General features: G+C 43.0%; 1 protein-coding gene across 1 annotated transcript in view; it reads right to left on the bottom strand.

The window, feature by feature from the left end:
- Window positions 1–17,750, bottom strand: part of LOC109752718 (uncharacterized) — a 75,089-nt gene extending 57,339 nt beyond the window's left edge. The window contains exon 1 of the mRNA XM_020311617.1: window positions 17,369–17,750. Within this exon, the coding sequence (XP_020167206.1) occupies window positions 17,369–17,750 (382 nt within the window). The remainder of the gene's footprint in view (window positions 1–17,368) is intronic.
- Window positions 17,751–22,807: the final 5,057 nt, after the last annotated feature.

The raw sequence follows: 22,807 nt of genomic DNA, 5'->3' as shown, positions 1-22,807 counted from the left end.
ATTGCTGCTGTCCTACGAAACTGTGCGCATGGAGGCCCAACACGAGTCTACAAGAATAAAGTTGCGTAGTAGACATCAAGCTCTTTTCTGGCGCCATTGTCGGGGAGGTGAGTGCTTGAAGGTATATCTTTAGATCTTGCAATTGAATCTTTTAGTTTCTTGTTTTATCACTAGTTTGGTTTATAAAAGAAAACTACATTGAAAATGTGGAATTAAGGTTGCATCATATTATTGATCATCTTTATAATATCTTTCTTGAAAATGATGGATAGGAAAATTGTGCTTAATTATTAGAAGAAGAAGTCAATAAAATGTTTGGCACAAAATATTTGAATGATGAGCATGATTGCAATTTTGTTAGTATGAATTCTCTGAATATCCAAAATGCTAATGATGATTGCACAAGTCATGACAAAAATGTTTCTTATAAGCATGTCAATTTTTGCGGAGTGAATTGGGAGTGCAAATGCACACCAAAAAGGGAAGATAGATTTTGTAAGAGGCATAAATATTTAGAAACGAAGAAGTTGCAAGAGAGGCTAGATGATTGTGCTGAAAGATTTAATTTTTTTTGCCATCCTTGTGAACTTTGCAATGAACGTGGTCATTTAAATCTCCAATGCAAATTGTTTCATGATCAAATCGTGTCCAAATTTTTTGATAACTTGATTACCATTGAGCATCATAAAGAGGTTAGTCTTCTCTTGGGGTATGAAGAAATGAAATGTATAACTAAGGGTATTCCAAAATTTAATCTCAAGAGATTTCTTGATTTTGATCTAGAGGAAATTTATATGTTTTGTGCGGTAAATTGCATTGAGAATCCTTATATTGCCAACTATGTAAAGACAAGAAAACAAATAAAATATAAAGAGATTACTAATGAAAGGGAAAATATTTCCCAATACCCTCCTAGTGTTTATTATGATGAATCAGGTAACGAGGAGGAGCTTCCTATCCAATCAATCTCTTCAACAAGAAGCTTGAAAAAATTAATTAAACCCACACATGATGTGGTGAAGAAGAAGAAAAGAAGAAAGAATAGAGGTAAAAGGGTATCTTTCCCAAATAATGTTGCTCCTATTATTGTTGTGCCTCATGAAAATGTATCAAAAATAATTGTGGAAGATGATGCACTTGATGATGGTATTGCTTCTATGTCTTATGGCACAATGTCCGAGAGCACTATTGATGATGACTTTGTTATGCCTATTGCTTGTTGTGATGATTATGATTGGGAAGATAATGATGCTTCTTATAATCTTGGAAATCTTTTTGGCACGAATTTGGGAAATTATGATGATAGCAATTGTTATACCATTGGTGCTATTCATACTATTAATGATGAGAGTGATTATGCTTACGATATGCCAAGCCACAAGCTTGGGGATGCTATGTTTGATGAGAATGACATGTTTGAGAATTTATTTGCTGCAATTAATGTTTGTCCCAAGCTTGGGGATGCTATGCTTAATGAAGATGATCTTTTTAGTCCCCCTACTTTGAATGATCAAATTTTCTATGATGATTGCATGCCTCCTATCTATGATGAGAACAAAGTTGCTACTTATGATGATTATTGTGATGATACTTATGTTATAAAAAGTAGTGATAGTTATTGTCATAATTTTGAATATCCTTTTTTCCGAACATTACTCTTTTAATGTGGAAACAATTTTTAGTATTCGAGTTTCATATGATACTCCCACTATTGTTCATGAGAATAAATTTGCTTATGTGGAGAGTAACAATATTTCTATGCTTATGTATCATGAAAAGAATGATTTATGTGATGGTTATATTGATGAATCTATTCATTATGCTACTAAAAATTATTATGAGAGAGGAACCAATGATCCATGATGCTCTTTTTATGTTTCAATTCTTATCTTTTATGCGAGCATCATTGAACTCATCATGCCTAGCTAAAAGGCATTAAAGAAAAGCGCTTGTTGGGAGACAACCCAACACTTTTACCTACTGTTTTGTGTGTTCACATGATTATGCTACTGTAGTAATTATGTTTTATTGCTTTTGTTTCAATAAAGTGCCAAGTAAAGCCTTTGGGATAGTGTGGATGATAGTTGACTTGAATCTGTGCAAAAACAGAAACTTTTGCGCTCAATCCAGGAATTTTGAAAATTCACTAGAATGTGCTTTTGATCTGAAATTTTTACAGGTGATTGATGTACTAATTATATACGTTTTCCTAACTTTTGAGAATTTTTGGAGTAGCAGAAGTATGGTTGGAGTATAGATTACTTCAGGCTATTCTGTTTTTGACAGATTCTGTTTCAATGCATAGTTTGCTTGTTTCTTAGTTTCTATGGCTTATATTGCTCAATATAAATTATGGAAATGATATGCTACAGTAGGCATTGTGTGGAAACAATTATGAATCTTGTCTTTGATAGTACCAAAGTGAAATGGTCTGCTCTTTATCATACTAACCTATCTCACGAAGTTCCGTTAAGTTTTGTGTGATCGAAGTTCTGAAGTTTTGGGTGAGATATCAATATGAGGAGAATAGGGAGTGACAAGACCCTAAGCTTGGGGATGCCGAAGGCACCCCAAGGTAATATTCAAGGAAGATCCAAGCAACTAAGCTAGGGGATGCCCCGGAAGGCATCCCCTCTTTCGTCTCCAACATTATCGGTAACTTCACTTGGAGCTATGTTTTCATTCGTCACATGCTATGTGTTTTACTTGGAGCGTCAATTTATCTTGTTAGGATTTGCTTTCTGTTATTTAGAATAATGTTTTGCATCTTTATTTTCAATAAAAATGTCAAGTATAGCCTTTGTCATGCTTATTTTGCAAGTCTACATGTTGCTGTTTGAAAACAAAAAGTTCATCGGTGTTGCAAATTTCCCCAGAAAAGTCAGAACATGATAAAATGTTGAAACTTTTGCACAGTAAGCTCTGATAAATTTTCTACAGTGTGGTAAATTTTCATAATTTTTGGAGTTAGGGAAGTATTGATACTCTTGCATTCTTTACAGACTGTACTGTTTTGGCAGATTGCTGTTATGGTTGCATTGTTTGCATATGCTTGCTTGTTTCATTATTCTATTTGAGGATAGGAGTATTAAATATGCAGAGGCATTTAGTATGAAATGTTGAATAATAATTTTTGTGATTTGCTACAGTAGATAATGATAAGGTTTTTGCATTGATTTATACTAACTTATCTCACGAGTTCTTGTTGAGTTTTGTGTGGATGAAGTTTTTGAGATTTAGGAAAACTATGACATGAGAGGAATGAAGAAGACACAAGAGCTCAAGCTTGGGGATGCCCAAGGCATCCCAAGTTAATATTCTGATAAGTCTCAAGCATCTAAGCTTGGGGATGCCGCGGTAGGCATCCCACCTTTCTTCTTCAACAATTATCAGTTAGTATCGGTTGAGCCTAAGTTTTTGCTTCTTCACATGTGTTGTGCTATCCTTGAATTGTCATTTTACTTTCATTGTTGCTTGCTGTTTTAATAAAATATTTATATCTGAAAGTTTTAAATAAGAGAGAGTCCTCACATAGCTATCTATTTACTTAACTACTCGCATGATCTTCATTTATATCTTTTTGGAGTAGTTTTCATTTACTCTTGTACTTCACTTATATCCTATGAGTAAATTGTTGAATAAATTGAATGTCATGAAGTTGAAATCATATCATGCCTAGTGGTAGCTTCACATTGGGTTTGGAAAGTGAAATCTTTTGAGGCTTGACAATCACAATATTGGTCATACAAGCAATTCACGAATGATTAGTAGAAGAGAACTTTCACATGCAAATACACTATCTTGGAAATCTTTTGTGATTGTGAGCTCCCATCAGAATATTATATGCCAAAATTCTTGACCTTGGACAAGGAAGACAACGTAATGATTTATGTTTGTTCATATTCACACAGAAGTTATATTGTCATAGATCCTTCAACATGTGGTGCTTGCCCCCCATCTTTGCTAGCCAAAAATTCTGCACCAAGTAGAGATACTACTTGTGCATCCAAAAACCCTTCAACCCAAATCTTATTTTCAAGTGTCCACCATACCTACCTAAGGATTGAGTCAGATCCTTCAAGTAATTTGTCATCGGTGCAATAAGGCAATAAAAATTGCTTCTAAAAGTGTGAGATCATTTAGTGTAAGAGAAAATTGAGCGTTGTACGAACTTGTGATGGTAAAGAATAAAAGCGACAACCTGCATAATAAAGGTTGCCATCACCGGGGGCAGTATAACGTGACGTTCTTTTGCACTAAGGGGTTGAGCATACAAACAAATAAGCGCATGGCAACCTCTGCTTCCCTCTGCGAAGGGCCTATCTTTTACTTTGTGTATTTACTTTTATGAATAGTCAAAGTTTTTCTCTCTATTCCTTTTTATTTTTATCTTTTGGCAAGCATCATGTGGTGAGGAAAGATCTAGGCACATATATCCAGTTGGATATGGGTAGCATGAGTTATTATTGTTGACATCACCCTTGAGGTGAATACGTTGGGAGGCGAAATTATAAGCCCCTATCTTTCTATGTGTCCGGTTGAAACGTTTTGCTCATGTGTATGCGGTGAGTGTTAGCAATCATAGAAGACTATATGATGGTTGAGTATGTGGAGTTGTTACTTAAACTCTGTTGAATAAGTTGAATTACCATTGCTTGGTGACTGAGAACATAGGTTGTTGAGTTTCAAGAGAATTCATTGTTTGAACCTTAACATGTGAATTGGTTGCTACTCTGTCATGATGAGTTTTTATGAGAAAGAGTTGTTGTTATGATGCTAGGAAAAGTGATTGAAATTATCATTGATCAAACTTATGCACTTTGCTAGCATTCACACTTCATAAATTATTTCTTTTATCATTTACCTACTCGAGGACGAGTAGGAATTAAGCTTGGGGATGCTGATATGTCTCCAACGTATCTATAATTTATGAAGTATTCATGCTAATATATTATCATTCTTGGATGTTTTACAATCATTTTATAGCAACTTTATATCATTTTTTTGGGACTAACCTATTGACACAGTGCCAAGTGCCAGTTGCTATTTTCTACTTGTTTTTTTACATCGGAGTAAATCAATATCAAACAGAATGCAAATGCAGCAAAACTTTTTGGAGAATTTTTATGGACCAGAACACCCAGGATGGGTCAGAGAAGCACAACCCACCAGGGCGCGCCTAGGCCCCCAAGCGCGCCCAAGTGGGTTGTGCCCACCTCGGTGGCCTCCCACACCCCCTCTTTGCCCTATAAAATCCCAAATATTACAAAAACCCTCGGGGTTAACCTAGATCAGAAGTTTCGCTGCCGTAAGGCTCTGTAGCCACCGAAAACCAATCTAGACCCTATTCTGGCACCCTGCCAGAGGGGGGAATCATCTCCGGTGGCCATCTTCATCATCCCGGCGGCCACCACGATGAGGAGGGAGTAGTCCACCCTCGGGGTTGAGGGTTTGTACCAGTAGCTATGTGTTTAATCTCTCTCTCTCTCTCTCGTGTTCTTGAGATGTCTCAATCTTGATGTATCGCGGGCTTTGTTAATATAGTTGGATCATATGGTGTTTTCCCCTCTCTATCTTGTGATGAATTGAGTTTTCCCTTTGAGATTTTGTTTTATCGGATTGAATACTTTTATGGATTTGAGAGCACTTGATATATGTCTTGCAAATGAATACTCGTGGTGACAATGGGGTATCATATTGATTCACTTGATGTATGTTTTGGCACTGAACTCGTGGATTCCCGAGGTGATATTGGGGTAATCTATGCATAGGGGTTGATGCACGTTCTTGTCTTTGTTTATCCGGTAGAAATCTTGGGGCACTCTTTGAGGTTCTTTGAGTTGGATTGAGTATTATGAATCTGAATTTGCTTTGGTGTTATTTTAGTACGAATTCTAGGATAGATCGAACGGAAAGAATAGCTTTGTGTTATTTTAGTACGAACGCTTGAATAGATCGAACGGAAAGAATAGCTTTGAGGTGGCTGCGTACTCTACAAACAATTTCGTCTTATGTTCTCCACTAGATAGGAACTTTGGAGTGATTCTTCATTGCACGTTGAGGGATGGTTATATGATCCAATTATATTAGCACCGTTGAGAGATTGCACTAGCGAAAGTACGGACCCTAGGCCTCATTTTCAAGCATTGCAATACCTTTTTGTGCCCGTTTACTATTTGCTACCTTGCTATTTTTATTTATTTATATTATAAAATATATTTCTACCATCAATATTACACTTTTATCACCATCTCTTCGCCGAACTAGTGCACCTATACAATTTTCCATTGTATTGGGTGTGTTGGGGACACAAGAGATTTCTTGTATTTGGTTGCAGGGTTGTTCGAGAGAGACCATGTTCATCGTACACCTCCCATGGATTGATAAACCTTAGGTCATCCACTTGAGGGAAAATTCCTACTGTCCTACAAAACTCCGCGCTTGGAGGCCCAACACGAGTCTACAATAATAAAGTTGCATAGTAGACATCATATGTCATTACTTACCATAAGATCAGCATATGTTCTTTTTCATTTATTTCCTTTATTTTTATTAAACATGAAAGTAAAGAAACCAAAACTCAAACTAAACTTTATTATATATCTCACACATGATTACAAGGACAGATAGATCACTAAGCAAACACTCAAAGAATGATCAAACTAAATTTTTATTCAACTAAAGCAAAAGATAACTGAGGATCGAACTAAGATAAGTAAAGGAAAAAGATAGTGATGGTGATACAATACCGAGGCACCTCCCCCAAGCTTGGCACAAGCCAAGGGGAGTTCCCATACCCGATACTCAAGTCTCCTTTGGTGACGAAGAAGGTGGTGGTGGTGATGATGTAGTAGCGATCTTATCTTCAGGTTTCAATCACTACTTGAATCAGCTATTTTGCCGTCTGCCACGGCGGACGGCAAAGGCACGAACGGCGGATGGCAAAGGCACGAACGGCGGACGGCAAAGGCCTTTGCCGTCAGCCGCGGACGGCAAAAGGCTCCGGCAAAGTAGGCTACGGTAAACAGCTACTTTGCCGTCTGCTTCCTGGCGGCTGACGGCAAAGGCCCTTTGCCGTCCGCCGCGGACGGCAAAGAGGGCGGACGGCAATAATTGTGCCTTCAGTCCGTTAAGTGGCTAACGGCAGGCCTTTGCCGTCCGCCACGGACGGAAAAATTTCTAGTGCCTTTACCGTCTGCCATATGATGTCATCTACACGTCACTACATGGCAGGCCTTTGCCGTCCGCCGCTGACGGCAAACTCTTTTACTCTTTGCCGTCTGCCACTATAGGCAAATTGACCAAATGGGTCAGCTCCCAGGAAGCACAGCTGGATGCCACGTGGCCTCTTTGCCCTCTCCTGCAGACGGCAAAGAGCCCGTTGCCGTCGGTGGCAGACGGCAAAGAGCCTGCATATTGGCTCTTTTTTCTGTTTTTTATTAAATCCAACAATTTTCATCACAAATATATATGACATATATAGATATATTTCACAACAAACATATAAGATATATATGATATATATGACAACAATTTTCACAGCAAACATATAAGATATCCATCCAACATGCAGAGTTCCATCATACATAGTTCCATCACATATGTTCCATCCAACTACCAAGTTCCATCATACATAGCATAGTTCATCCAACTACCAAGATACATGCATAGTTCAACGATACAAAAGAAACAGAGAAAGGGATAAGGAGCACTCCATCTATGCAAGCTTTCGTCAAGTGAATGAAATCTGCAAAATGAAAAATAAGAAAGTTAGAAATAGGTGACTAGAACAAGAAGAAGACTAGAACAAGAAGAGTATGTCATTTATGGGCTAACTTACGTGAAATGGATCATATATGAGCTAACTAAGTTGAAATGGGTCGTTTATGAGCTAACTAAGGTCAAATGGATCGTTTTTGAGGTAACTAAGGTGAAATGGATCTTTTTTAGCTCACTTAGGTCAAATGGATCATTTATGAGCTAACTTAGTTGAAATGGATCGTTTTTGAGCTAACTTTGTTGAAATGGATCATTTATGAGCTAATTTAGTTGAAATGGATCTTTTTGAGCTAACTTTGTTGAAATGGATAATTTATGAGCTAATTTAGTTGAAATGGATCTTTTTGAGCTAACTTAGGTGAAATGGATCATTTAAGAGCTAAATTAGGTGAAATGGATCGTTTTTAGCTCACTTAGGTCAAATGGATCATTTATGAGCTAAATTAGTTGAAATGGATCGTTTATGAGATAACCTAGGTAAGATGGGTCATTTTGGAGTTAACCTAGGTGAAATGGGCCATTTTTTTTAAAGCTAACGTAGGTAAAATGGATCATTTAGGAGCTAATCTAGGTAAAATGGGTCATTTTTGAGCTAACTTGGATGAACTGCATCATTTATAAGCTAACCTAGGTAAAATGGGTCATTTTGGAGGAAAAGAAGCTAACTCTAGGTCATTATGGTAAGCATATTGGAGGAAATGAAGCTAAGTCTAGGTCTTTATGCATTTGTTAAGCAAAACACTAGAGAAACTTACCGTGATCAGGGAGGTGTAGGAGCGGGGTGGCTAGTGCCGCTACCTGGAGAAGGATCGTGCGATGCGTTTCTGGAGTTAAGCTGCACCAAAGATCATTTCCAATGTCTCGTTAGCATTATGACACTCAAATGTTAAGACTAGCAAGTAATGTCCATTCAAATTAAACTCACCGTGCTCCCAGGAGCAATCACTGGCATCGGCGGAGCGGGCTGACCGGACTTCTCGCACACAGACTGCACATTTGGTTTTCACAACAGAATCATACTAGTTAGTAATGAGACTCAAATGTTAAGACTAGCAAGTAATCTGCAGAAGAAACTTACCACAAGGAGCTCGTACATGGCCCTTGCCTGCATGTCATTCCGTGCCCTCTCCTCCTCCATCATCTTTCTCGTCCTCTCCTCCATCTCCCGCTGCCTCTCTGCCGCCTCCGCCAGAAGTTTCTCCGTTCTATCTCTCTCAGTCTGTATAGCAGCCTGCAACACCACTCACATGACCATTTGTAATCATTGATGGAAGCGCACACAATGTAATGGAGAAAGATAACTGAGTACGTATCACTAACCTTGATGGCGAGTTGCACTGGCCGTTCACGAGGCCTTATCTCAGGAGCGGAGCTCGACTGGCGCGCCTTGATCTCCGGGAGAGTGCTAGGACAACGGATAAGTCCATCTCCAATGGCTATGGAGCCATGGGACCTCCCGCCACCAGATATCATCACCAACTCTGGATCAATGGGACCCTGGCTCGGGTTAAAGTCCTCCCCTTTCCTCACCTTCCCCTCATCTCTATATCTCACGAGCTTGTTGTGGGAGGAGATGTTGGTGAAGTTGTTTGCATCATCGAGGTCAGACTGAGAGAAAGCCTTGACTTTCTTGAAAGAGGCAGTGTGGGCCATGGCATACAGGTCGTACACCTCTGGCACCTTATCCGCCTTATTGTGGCGTGCCTGAAAGAGAGAAACAATGAAAATCAGTAATTGAAGGGCTCAAGCTAGCATGATGAATGAATTGCATGAATCATGAAGCAAACCACATACCCAGTTGCGCCCGAACTGATATAAGTTGGAGCTGCCTTGATGGTGTGGCACACCTTCCATTTGGGCACGTTTTTCCTTGGCCTCGTTGTGGAGGGCTAGCCATTCTTTTGAGCACCACTCATCGACCAACACCTCCCAACAATCCATCCGATCCGCACACCATCTTGGAGGCGCCTAAGTTAGCAAGTAGAAACTTGAGCGCTACGGCTAAGAATTACTAAATGAAGGAACTTAAGTAGAAGGCCTTAAGAATTACCTTCATGTACTGCTCCTTACTCAGGAACTTATCGCGGCACGCCGGCTTGGTCTTCTTGATACCACGCAAGGCGTAGTAGTCTCGAACAGCCTGCACCCGAGCCTCGTGCCGTAAGTTCTGGAGTAGGCGCTTGCAGACGTTCTCGATAACATGTGCCGCGTCCTCCTCGTATCCCTCCTCACACCTGTAGAATGTCTGCAATCAAATGAGACAATATTGATTAGTACAATTAATAACTAGCTAGTTGAAGATTTTGAAATGTGTAAAGGAGAAATTACCCAGAACTTTCTGATCACCATGTCTGCCCTCGTGTCGCACACGACACCGTCGATAATCTCATCCGGCGGGGCCGGGGCAGCCACGTAGTGCTCCTAGCTCAATCCAAGCTCTGGAAGCCTACCCTCACCAGGCAACGTGACAAACCCCGGGAAGTTTTGCTGGCAAAGAACTCCAAGGACGGAGTTGGGCCGGCGGACACTATGATGGTGGTCCCAACCCCTGCAGCATGACAAGGCCAACGCATTAGTTATTTGAAGAAACGTGAATGCAGAAGGTACCAAAATATTAAATGCACTTACGTACCTCTCCCCATCAGGGAAAATCAACCACCTCTGCTCGCGGGTCGCCGGCACGGACGGGAGCCGTGTAGCACCACGCTGGTAGACAGTGCCACCCTCCTCCTCAAGATCAGTCGGCTCCCCGCCATCATCAGCATGACCACTCGGCTCCTCGGGCTGATCCGGCCAGGTACCCCATCCGGAGGTGTGCTCCTCCGGGGTCTCGTGGGCCGAACTCTTGTGGGCCGAAGGCCAGTCGACCTGAGGCTCGTGGGCCCAAGACCCGTGGACCGGAGCCTCGTGGACCGGAGTCCGTGTAGCCTCCTCCTCGGACGAGTCCACCCTAGCAGTCACGTGCTCGGGTGAAACAGCTGGGGGTGGCGGCGAGGAAGGCGCCATAGCAGTCACCCTACCTCCTCTCCCGCGACCACGTGCCCCACCTCCTCTCTTCCTACCTCGTCCCCTGCTGGGCACCGCGGTCGACGAAGAAGGGCCCGGCGGTGTGGACATACTGTCCAGCAACGCTCGGCGGAGAGGTGCGTCTGGAATCGAAGACCTCAGACCACGCGCCGACGAAGAAGGGGCCTTGGCGCGCCCCCGACCAGCGCCCACCATCTTTCAACACCTGCCATGACAAACAGTAAACGAAATTAGTACAACATAAAAAAAGACCGACATGAATAATAATATGTGTATCACTTAAGTGTATCATCATCAAGTACAACATTAAAAAATTTAATACCTGACACTACTAATAATCTCGATCAGTATCATCAATAAATGCATAATCATCATCATCACTATAATCAATGACGGGCTCATAGGGTTCAGTGGCATCAACATGTGGAAGGCCACCTTGACGTAATCGGTCAAGCAATGACAGGTCATCCGCAGCAGTAACCTCTTCTTGTTCCGGCTCTTCTTGTTCCTCCTCTGGGGTGATGTCGGATTCACTGTCGCTGTCTACTTCAATGTTTTGGGGTGAAGTATAGCGGTTCTTGAAACGCTTTCTGGAAAGACGTGTCTCTTGGAAGAATTCTCCTTCATATGTGTCTGGGTTAATGTGAGGTTCATAATCCTCTTCCTTTGGGGGAGATAGTCTAGCATGTGGCGGCACTTCATAAACGACATCCCAACCTTTCAGATTTGGATTAGTTTGGCAGGCCCACGGTAGATAGAATACTTGGGTCGCCTGTTGAGCCATAATATAGACATCAGGAACATCTAAATGGTTGCTTTGGTTGATTTCAACTAGCCCTATATGTTCATGAGTCCTTCTAGTCTCCTTCGGCTGAAACCAATAACATTTGAAGACTACGACATTCGGTGGGTTTTCACCATAGAATAGAAGTTCATAAATTGCTTCAACTCTCCCATAATACTCGGTACCTCCTTCGCCGATAGCAGATACACAACAATTTGTAGACTTTTGGTCGGCCATAGATAGCTCTTTGCCATAGGTACGAAAGTGATACCCGTTGATGTCGTATTTGTCAAATGAACGGACCTTATAGTCAAAACCATTAGCGACTTGTCTCAATTCAGCGTCCATAGACTCTGAATTAGCCTACAAGTTTTATATGAAAGGATTGTTGCATTACGCACAAATTAGCGAATGAAACCGGGATAGCCGCCTACAAATTAGCCTACAAGTCTAATAGAAATTACCGTTTGTTTGAACCAAGAGATGAAACCGGGATAGCCGCCTCCTTGCTTTGCGAGAAGCTCATACTCTTCGACAGAATCCTTTTGGATCACCGCTCCATACGAGAATAAGGCGACGTATCGACTGTATGAAATATCCAGGAATAAGAGCAGTTCAAAGGAAATAGAAGTTGCGAAACTATGTACTGAGAACTTACTCGATGTACGGCCGCACTTCTATCAGGTTGTTGAAGATATACAACGAAATGGTCCGCCATTGTTCGTTATCCAAAGATACTGGATTTGAAACACTGGCTGGTGCGAGATTCCCTTTGAATAGGCTGAGGTTGGATCCACCCTTTTTAGGGTCGTCAGCATTGTACCGAGGCTTCGGATTATGCAAATGACGATTTTTGGCTTCGTAGTGTGCTGTCATGAAGTTTGCCGCCTCCTCAGTGATGAATGCCTCAGCCATCGATGCTTCAATTCTACGTTTATTTTTACATTTTTGTCGAAGCGTCTTCTGCATCCTCTCAGTTGGGTAGCACCAACGATTTTGCACGGGCCCCCCCAATCTTGCCTCGGTCGGGAGATGCAAAATCAAATGTTGCATTGGATTAAAGAAGCCCGGTGGAAAGATCTTCTCTAACTTGCAGATCAACTCCGGCGCCAACTCTTCCATTTCTTCTAGCACGCCAGGCGATAGTTCTTTCGCACAAAGAACATGGAAGAAATAGCTGAGTTCTGCCAGTACTAGCCATTCATCCTCAGGGATAAAGCCACGCAACATCACCGGCATTACCCGCTCAATCCATATGTGCCAATCATGACTCTTGAGACCAAATATCTTCAATTTATCAAGACTGGCTCCCCTCTGTAGATTCGCTGCATACCCATCAGGGAACATCAACTGAATTTTGACCCACAAGATAATTTCCCTCATAGCTGGCCTTCCAAGATTGAACCATGCCTTTGGCTTCGTCCAGTTCTGCTTTCCTTTCGGTTCTTTCATGTTTTGTAACGGCCTATCACATAGCGCCTCCAAATCGACTCTAGCCTTAGTATTATCCTTTGACTTCCCATCTATGCCGAACAATGTACCAAGAAGTGCCTCGGCGATATTCTTCTCAGTGTGCATCACGTCGATGTTGTGTGGGCAAAGGAGGTCTTTGAAGTAAGGCAGATCCCATAAGCATGTTTTGTGAGTCCAGGCGTGCTTAGAATTATACCCCTTGAAGTACCCTGGACGCTCTGGATCTGGCTCGAGAGCATTTAACTGATCCAGGGTCTGTTGGCCTGTCAATGCAGGTGGTGCAGAGTTTTTGACAACTCTACCTCTGATGAAGTTCTTCTTGTCTTTCCTGAACTTATGGCGAGGATTCAGGAACTGTCTATGCATGTCGAAGCAAGAAAACTTGCGACCGGCCTGAAGCCAACGAAACTTAAGAGCTCCCTTGCATGTGGGGCACGAGAACCTTCCATGCACACACCAGCCAACGAATAGCGCATACGCCGGCAAGTCATGCGTCGAGTACATGTACCAGACACGCATTATGAAGTTCCGTTTGCTATAGGCATCGTATGTCTTGAACCCATTATCCCAGGCTTCTTGCAATTCGTCCTTAAGCGGTTGCATGTACACATTCATATTTTTCCCCGGATAGTTGGGCCCTGGAATTATCAACGTCAGGAAAATGTTCTTTCTTTGCATAATCTGTCCGGGGGTGAGATTGAGTGGAAAGACAAATACGGGCCAACAACTGTATTGGGCTGCCGTCATACCAAACACACTGAACCCATCCGTGCTGATGCCGACTCGAGGATGCCTCGGATCTGCCGCTTTGTCACCATGTAATTCATCAAACTTTTTCCACGCAACACCATCCGATGTGTGTACAATCATCAGATTCCCATCTGCATCTAGTTCGGTTCCTTTGCCCGTTTTGTGCCATGTCATCTGTCTGGCCGTCTCTTCGACCATGAAAAGACGTTGAAGTCTTGGTACGATTGGCATATACCGAAGAACACTAACGGGGATTTTGGTCTGTGTCTTCTCACCCATACCGTTGTCTACCACAACATACCTGGAAGACTTGCAAATGGGACAATAGTTCAAGTCCGGATAGTCAAGCCTAAACAAGACACATCCTTTCTCACAGGCATGTATCTTATCATAGGGCATCTTCAGTGCACGGAGGATTTTGTCCGACTGGTACAGGTTTGCAGGCATTACATGGCCTTTGGGTAGAAAGCGTCCAAATACTGTCATCATTGCATCGTAGCATTCTCTGCCCAAGTTGAACTGAGCCTTCAGAGCCATTACTTGTGAGATGGCATCCAACTGACAAAGCTCAGTGTGCTCATGGAGCGGACGTTTTGAAGACTCCAACATTTCATTGAAGGCCTTTGCAGATTCCTCCATCTCCTCGTCCGAATCCCGAGCATCATCAAAGTCTTGCACCATGTTTTCCATCCCGGTACCATGCTCGTCGGTGCGACGACGATCCACCTCAGCTAGGTCACGTTGGGCAGACTCACCATGAAATGTCCACACTATATAATCGGGCGTAAAACCACTCTTCTGCAGGTGTTTGCCCATTTCAGCCTCTGTCCTCTTTTCCCAATTGCCGCACCGTAAACAGGGGCACCAGGTTTTCCTCTGGCCATTTGCAAATGCGGCTCGCACAAACCCCTTGGTTTTTGTGAACCATTCAGTGCTCCATTTGTTCTGACCAGTGTGACCGGTGTACATCCACGCACGATCACTCATCTTGACTTTCCGAGCTACTAGACACACAACAAATATATATATATATAATTCACCATGTATATATTCATCAGTTGATCTACTTTGTCAATTTTATTACGTCCATGCAACCTACACTCTAATAGGTAATGATAGGTCCTAATCCCACCCGAGTATGTTTAGATTGGGTTCATTTTCCCATGCTATGCTCCGAATCCTACGCAAAATTTTGGCAGCACCTCCCCGTTGTTCTCCTGATACACGTCTCTGCAATAAACAGAGAGGATGTGTACCCGGAGAACAACAGGGGAGGCACTAACGAAATTTATGCGTCGGATCCGCAACAAAGCATATGGGAAAACGAACCCAGTCTAAACATACTCGGGCTGTCCATGGATAGCGTTGGACAATTCGAAAGAATCAAGGTTATAAATATGCAAATGCATGCATATTTATAACTATGACGCTTTCGAACGGGAGACACATATTGGTTACGCATACTGATGATTCAAGACACATATATAGCTAGCTATCAAGTTTCATCGGAATAGATCAAATAATTAATGGGGGAGGAGAACATGTCATTTGTGCTCACCCACGAACGAAGGGGCAGAGCTCGTCAAACGCACGGCGAGGTCGTCGAACACCAAAGCTCGCAGCGATGAAACAACTGCACATTTAAAACTACCCGATCAACACAATTATATATGATGTTTTTCATAACAAAATCGAAAGATATATGACCTAACTAATAATTCACAAATATATGACCCCGTCGGCTTTTGGAAGGCCAAAGAACACCTTTTTGGGAGGTGTCGGGGGTCGGGGTGTCGTGTCGGTCTCGGGGTGCCGTGTCGGGGTCGGGGTCGGGGTCTCGGGGTCGGGGTGTCGGGTCGGGGTGCCGGGTCGGGGTCGGGGTGCCGTGTCGGTGTCGGGGTCGGGGTGTCGGGTCAGGCTCGGGGTCGGGGTGTCGGAGTCGGGGTCGGGGTCTCGGGGTCGGGGTGTCGGGTCGGGGTGCCGGGTCGGGGTCGGGGTGCCGTGTCGGTGTCGGGGTCGGGGTGTCGGGTCAGGCTCGGGGTCGGGGTGTCGGGTCGGGATGCCGTCTCGGGGTCGGGGTGTCGGGTCGGGGTGCCGGGTCGGGGTCGGGGTGCCGTGTCGGTGTCGGGGTAAGGGTGGGTGTGGTGTCAGGGTGTCAGTATCGGGGTGTCGTGTCGGTGTCGGGGTCGGGGTCTCGGGGTCGGGGTGTCTGGTCGGGGTGCCGGGTCGGGGTCGGGGTGCCGTGTCGGTGTCGGGGTCGGGGTGTCGGGTCAGGCTCGGGGTCGGGGCGTCAGGGTCGGGGTCGGGGTCGGGGTGCTGGGTCGGGGTCGGGGTGCCGTGTCGGTGTCGGGGTCGGGGTGTCGGGTCAGGCTCGGGGTCGGGGTGTTGGGGTCGGGGTTGGGGTCGGGGTGTCGGGGTCGGGGTCTACGGGTCGGGCTGTCGTGTCGGGGTGCCGGGTCGGGGTCGGGGTGCCGGGTCGGGGTCGGGGTGCCGTGTCGGGTCGGGGTTTTTCCCTCTTTTTTCCTTTTCTTCTTCTTCCTATTCTTCCTTTTCTTCCTCTTCTTCTTTTTTCTTCTCCTCCTCCTCTTCTTCTTCTTCCTTTCCTTTTTCCACTTCTTCTTCTCCTCCTCTCCTCTTTTTTCTTCTTCTTCTTCTTCCTCTTCTTCTTTTTTCTTCTCCTCCTCCTCCTCCTCTTCTTCTTCTTCCTTTCCTTTTTCCTCTTCTTCTTCTCCTCCTCTCCTCTTTTTTCTTCTTCTTCTTCCTCTTCTTCTTTTTTCTTCTCCTCCTCCTCTTCTTCTTCTTCCTTTCCTTTTTCCTCTTCTTCTTCTCCTCCTCTCCTCTTTTTCTCTTCTTCTTCTTCTTCTTTCCTCAAACTAAACTAAACCTAAAACTAAACCTAAAACTAAAACTAAACTAAAACTAAACCTAAAACTACAACTAAAACTAAATCTAAACTAAAACTAAAACTAAAAAGAAAAAAAACAGAAAAAGGGGGCTCACCTGGGCCAGGGCCGGTAGCGGGGGGCCGGGGCGGCGGGGGGCCGGGGCGGGGGGCGACGGGGCGGTGGGGCGGCGGGGAGCCGGGGCGGCGGGGCGACGGGGCGGCGGGGGCGACGGGGCGACGGGTGGTGGGGCGACGGCGGGCGACGGGCGGCGGGGGCGACGGGCGGTGGGGCAGCGGCGAGTGGTGGGGGCGGCGGCGCGCGGCGCGCGGCGGGGTGGGAGGAGAGAACGGCGAGGAGAAACTGAGTAACGGGCGGGGGGGTACGGGCCTTTAGGTAGTGCCCTCTTTGCCGTCCGCCTCTCTTTGCCGTCCGCCTTTTTGCCTCTTTGCCGTCTGCTAGCGGACGGCAAAGATTTCTTTGCCGTCTGCCGTTTCTTTGCCGTCTGCTTTTGGGTAGCTGATGGCAAAGAGCTTCTTTGCCGTCAGCTAGCAGACGGCAAAGAGCTGGCAGATGGCAAATTAGCTGATTCCAGTAGTGCATGGCAAAGGCTCACCATCATAAGAGGAGGAGTGAATCTCGTGGGTTCTACAACTGGCAGCCAAACTCATACCTTGAAACCTTGCTTCATATTCAAAGACTTGGTTTTGGAGATCATAGATTTGTCTTTGCAGAAAGTTGATTTGCTCGTTGAAGGTGAAGACGATGTCCTTCATATATTTGCCATACACCTTGAGATCACGGGTGAAGTCCGCGATCATGAAGTGATTGGCATTGAGTCCATGTTCCACCATCCTCTTGCACTTGAAGACTTCCTGCTCCATAGCTTTCAGCCTGGCATCCACGGTTCCCGTCGCTTTGGGCCCCTGGACGTCGCGGATGTGGAGCACCCCGTCACACAACTCGATGGCTTGAGGGTGCTGCATCACCTCTCGCAAATATGGGTTTATGACGTTCTCGAAGAACTTGTCCTTGGAGGAGCTTGAAGCGGCCATGGGGATCTAATTTGTCAGAAAACAGCAAGAAAAGCAAACGGAAGATTTCTCTGCGATACGGTGGTCAATAGGTTCGGGGGGTATATAAAGATTTTTTTTCTTGGGGAACGAGCAAACGGAAGAAAAACGGAGTCCGGAAGGTACCCGAGGTGGGCACAAGACACCAGGGCGCGCCCTGGTGTCTTGTGCCCACCAGGGTAGCCTTCCTGGTTGTTTCTTATTTTCCTAATTTTTAATATATTCCAAAACTAACAGAAAATATTTTTGCGGATTTTTCGGAGTGTTCCAGAAGGTTTACTTACCGTATCGCATACCTCCTCCTTTTCGGTTATTCTCGAGTGTTCCAGAAGGTTTCTTTTATGTGTTCTACCGGTGTCATAGTTTGGATAATATTGCTTTCAACATTAATGGGTGTACTTGATACATAATGTTTTATTCTTTGCTCATTGACAACCTTTGGGTTAGTACCTTCAGCATTATTTATTTTGATAGCTCCAGATCGATAAACCTCCTCGATAACATAAGGTCCTTCCCATTTGGAGAGAGGTTTTCCTGCAAAGAATCTGAAACGTGAGTTGTACAAAAGAACATATTCTCCAACTTTAAACTCACGCTTTTGGATTCTTTTATCATGCCATCTTTTAACTTTTTCTTTAAATAATTTGGCATTTTCATAAGCTTGGGTTTCTGCATTCATCTAGTGAGCTAATATCAAATAACCTCTTTTCACCGGCAAGTTTGAAATCATAGTTGAGTTCTTTAATTGCCCAATATGCTTTATATTCTAACTCAAGAGGCAAATGGCAAGCTTTTCCACAAACCATTTTATGCTGTTCGGTAAGCCCAAAGTGCATCATCTAATTTCTTAGACCAATTCTTTCGGGACCTAGACAATTTTTTGTAAAATTAATTTTATTCTTGTATTGCTAAGTTCAACTTGACCACTAGACTGAGGGTGATAGGGTGATGCAATTCTATGGTTAACATCATACTTAGCAAGCATTTTACGGAAATCACCATGAATAAAGTGTGAACCACCATTAGTCATTAAATATCTAGGGACTCCAAACCTTGGGAAAATAACTTCCTTAAGCATTTTAATAGAGGTGTTGTGCTCAGCACTACTAGTTGGAATAGCTTCTACCCACTTAGTAACATAATCAACAACAACAAAATATGTGTATACCCATTAGAGGAAGGAAAAGGTCCCATGTAATCAAAACCCCAAACATCAAATGGTTAAACAGCAAGAGAATAATTCATAGGCATTTCCGACGCTTACCTATATTACCAATTCTTTGACATTCATCACAAGATAAAACAAACTTACGGGCATCCTTGAAGAGAGTAGGCCAATAAAAACCAGATTGCAATACCTTGTGAGCAGTTCTGTCTCCCGCATGATGCCCTCCGTAAGCTTCAGAGTGACATTTTCGTAGGATTTGTCCCTGTTCATGCTCAGGTACACAACGTCTAATAATACCATCTACTCCTTCTTTATAAAGATGTGGGTCATCCCAAAAGTAATATCTTGAATCATAGAAGAATTTTTTCTTTTGGTGGTATGTGAAGCTAGGTGGTATACATTTAGCAACAATATAATTAGCATAGTCAGCATACCAAGGTGTGTTATGAGAAACATTTATTGCAGCTAATTGCTCATCAGGAAAACTATCATTAATTGGTTGTGGGTCGTCAAGAATGTTTTCTAACCTAGACAAGTTATCAGCAACGGGGTTCTCAGCTCATTTTCTATCAGTGATATGTAAATCAAATTCTTGTAGCAAGAGAACCCACCTAATGAGTCTAGGTTTAGCATCTTTCTTTTCCATAAGATATTTTATAGCAGCATGATCAGTGTGAACGATCACTTTAGAATCAACAATGTAAGATCTAAATTTATCACAAGCAAACACCACTGCTAAAAGTTCTTTTTTCAGTAGTAGCATAATTTCTTTGGGCATTGTCTAAAGTTTTACTAGCATAATGAATAACATTTAATTTCTTATCAACTCTTTGTCATAAAACAACACCAACAGCATAATCACTAGCATCACACATAATTTCAAAAGGCAAGTTCCAATCAGGTGGTTGAACAATAGGTGCAGAAATTAAGGCTTTCTTAAGTGTTTCAAAGGCTTCTACACAATCATCATCAAAAACAAATGGAACATACTTTTGTAAAAGATTTGTAAGAGGCCTAGAAATTTTAGAGAAGACTTTAATAAATCTCCTATAGAAACCAGCATGACCGAGAAAACTACGAATACCTTTAATATCTTCGTCAACTTTAGCATTATCCACCTCAATACCTCGTTTAGAAATTTTATGTCCCAAGGCAATACCTTCATTTACCATAAAGTGTCACTTCTCCCAGTTCAAGGCAAGATTAGTTTGGTCGCATCTCTGCAAAACTCGATCAAGGTTGCTTAAGCAATCATCAAAAGAAGTTTCATAAACGGAAAAAATCATCCATGAAAACCACAACAATCTTTTCAGAAAAATCAGATAATATAACAGTCATACATCTTTGAAAGGTAGCAGGTGCATTGCGTAAACCAAAAGGCATACGTCTATAGGCATAAGTTCCAAAACGACAAGTAAAGGTGGTTTTCTCTTGATCAGTGATGTCGCTTGAGATGCGTCGGTGTTTCCCCAAGGAACAAGGGAGCATGCAGCACAACAAAGGTAAGGTATTTCCCTCAGTGATGAGACCAAGGTTATCGAACCAGTAGGAGACCCACACAACACTATGTAAACGATACCTGCACACAAATAACAAATACTTGCAACCCGACACATTAAAGGGGTTGTCAATCCCTTTCGAGTAGCGGTGCCAAAAAGTGTCATAAGGATAGGATAAAATTGTAGTAGATTGATAGATGCAAATAAAAGTAAATAAAACGCATAAAGGTATTTTTGGGGTTTTGATAATATAGATCCGAAAATAAAAGAATCAAATAAAAGAAAAGGCAATTGGCAATATGGATCATAAAGTATATGATGGAAAATAGACCCGGGGGGGGGGGGGGGGGGTAGATTCCACTAGTGGCTTCTCTCGAGAAAATAGCAACGGTGGGTAGACAAATTATTGTTGGGCAATTGATAGAAAAGCAAATAATTATGAAGATATCCAAGACAATGATCATGTATATAGGCATCACGTCCAAGATTAGTAGACCGACTCCTACCTGCATCTACTACTATTACTCCACACATCGACCGCTATCCAGCATGCATCTAGTGTATTAAGTTGATGGAAAAATGGAGTAATGCAATAAGAATGGTGACATGATGTAGATAAGATCTATTCATGTGGGAATAGACCCCATCTTTTATCCTTAATAGCAACGATACATGCGTGCCTTGCTGCCCCTTCTGTCACTTGGAAAGGACACCGCAAGATCGAACCCATTACAAAGCACCTCTTCACATTGCAAGATAAATAGATCAAGTTGGCCAAACAAAACCCAAATGTCGGAGAAGAAATAGGAGACTATAACAATCAAGATTGGATATTAAATCAAGGCAAATCTGATCATAAGCTCACAATTCATCGGATCCCAACAAACACACCGCAAAGAGTCATTACATCAAATAGATATCCAAGAGACCGTTGTATTGAGATACAAAGAGAGAAAAAGCCATCTAGCTACTGCCTACGGACCCGTAGGTCTGAGTTGAACTACTGACGCATCATCGGAGAGGCACCAATGAGGATGATGAAACCCTCCGTGATCGTGTTCCCCTCCGGCGGAGTGCCGGAATAGGGATCTATATTGGATCTCGTGGTTCTGGAACTTGCGGCGGCTAGAATAAAATTTCGTCGACTCGGTGCGGGAGGCCACCGAGGTGGGAACAACCCACCTGGGCGCGCCTGAGGGCCCAGGCACGCCCTGGTGGGTTGTGCCCCCTCAGGGCACCCCCAGGTGCTTCTCTGGCCCATCTGGTGTCTTTTGGTCCAAAAAAATCCACAAAAAATTTCGCTGCATTTGGACTCCGTTTGATATTGATTTTCTGCGATGTAAAAACAAGCAGAAAACAGCAACTGGCACTTGGCACTATATCAATAGGTTGGTCCCAAAAATGATATAAAATGATTGTAAAAGGATAGTAAAACATCCCAGAATAATAATATAACAGCATGGAACAATCAAAAATTATAGATACGTTGGAGACGTATCAGCATCCCCAAGCTTAATTCCTGCTCGTCCTCGAGTAGGTAAATGATAAAAATAGAATTTTTGATGTGGAATGCTGCCTAACATGTTCATCACATATTCTTTCCTTTATAGCATGGACAATTGGACTTTTATATGGTTCAAAGCAATAGTCTAGTTTTGACATGAGGACTTTAACACTCAAGCACATCAACAAACAACCATGTCTTTCAAAACATCAATACTAAAGCAAGGTATCCCTAGCCCATCATGCTCAATCATTGATCCATTCATGCAACACATCCAAATATTAACTACATCCAATGCTCAAGTATGATAATAGTGTTCCGTAGTTGGTGCCTCATAGGAGAAGATGGAGACACAAAAAAGATAAAAATTGCATTAAGTAAAAGATAGGCCCTTCGCAGAGGGAAGTAGGGATTTGTAGAGGTGCCAGAGCTTAAAGCAAAAATTAAGAGATAAAATTATTTTGGGTGGCATGCTTTTCTCATGAATGAGAACGACTTAGAGTTCCCAACACTTTCCATGCTAGATATATCATAGGCGGTTCCCAAACATAAAATAAAGTTTATTCCTTTTTCCACCAAACTTTCACAAGCCATGGCTAACCGTATCCACGAGTGCCCTCCATACCAACACTTTCCAACGAATTTATTATATGACAACATAGTAAATTTCCTTTTTCATTTCGGGACTGAGTATCCCTATTACCGCCATACCCTCGTGCAATGACAAGTGAATAAACACTCATCTTGAGAATAATACATCTAGCATGAAAACTATTAGCCACCCCTCGTTGCTTCAGGAGCGGTACGTGCACACAAAAGAGAAATTTATTTTGAAATTTAGAGTTGGCACATACAAATTTGCTTATAA

Source organism: Aegilops tauschii, chromosome 7, assembly GCF_002575655.3.
Source record: "Aegilops tauschii subsp. strangulata cultivar AL8/78 chromosome 7, Aet v6.0, whole genome shotgun sequence".
NCBI classification, from domain to species: Eukaryota; Viridiplantae; Streptophyta; class Magnoliopsida; order Poales; family Poaceae; genus Aegilops; species Aegilops tauschii.
Note: the sequence above shows the minus strand (reverse complement) of the source record. Positions and strands in the feature narration are given on the sequence as shown.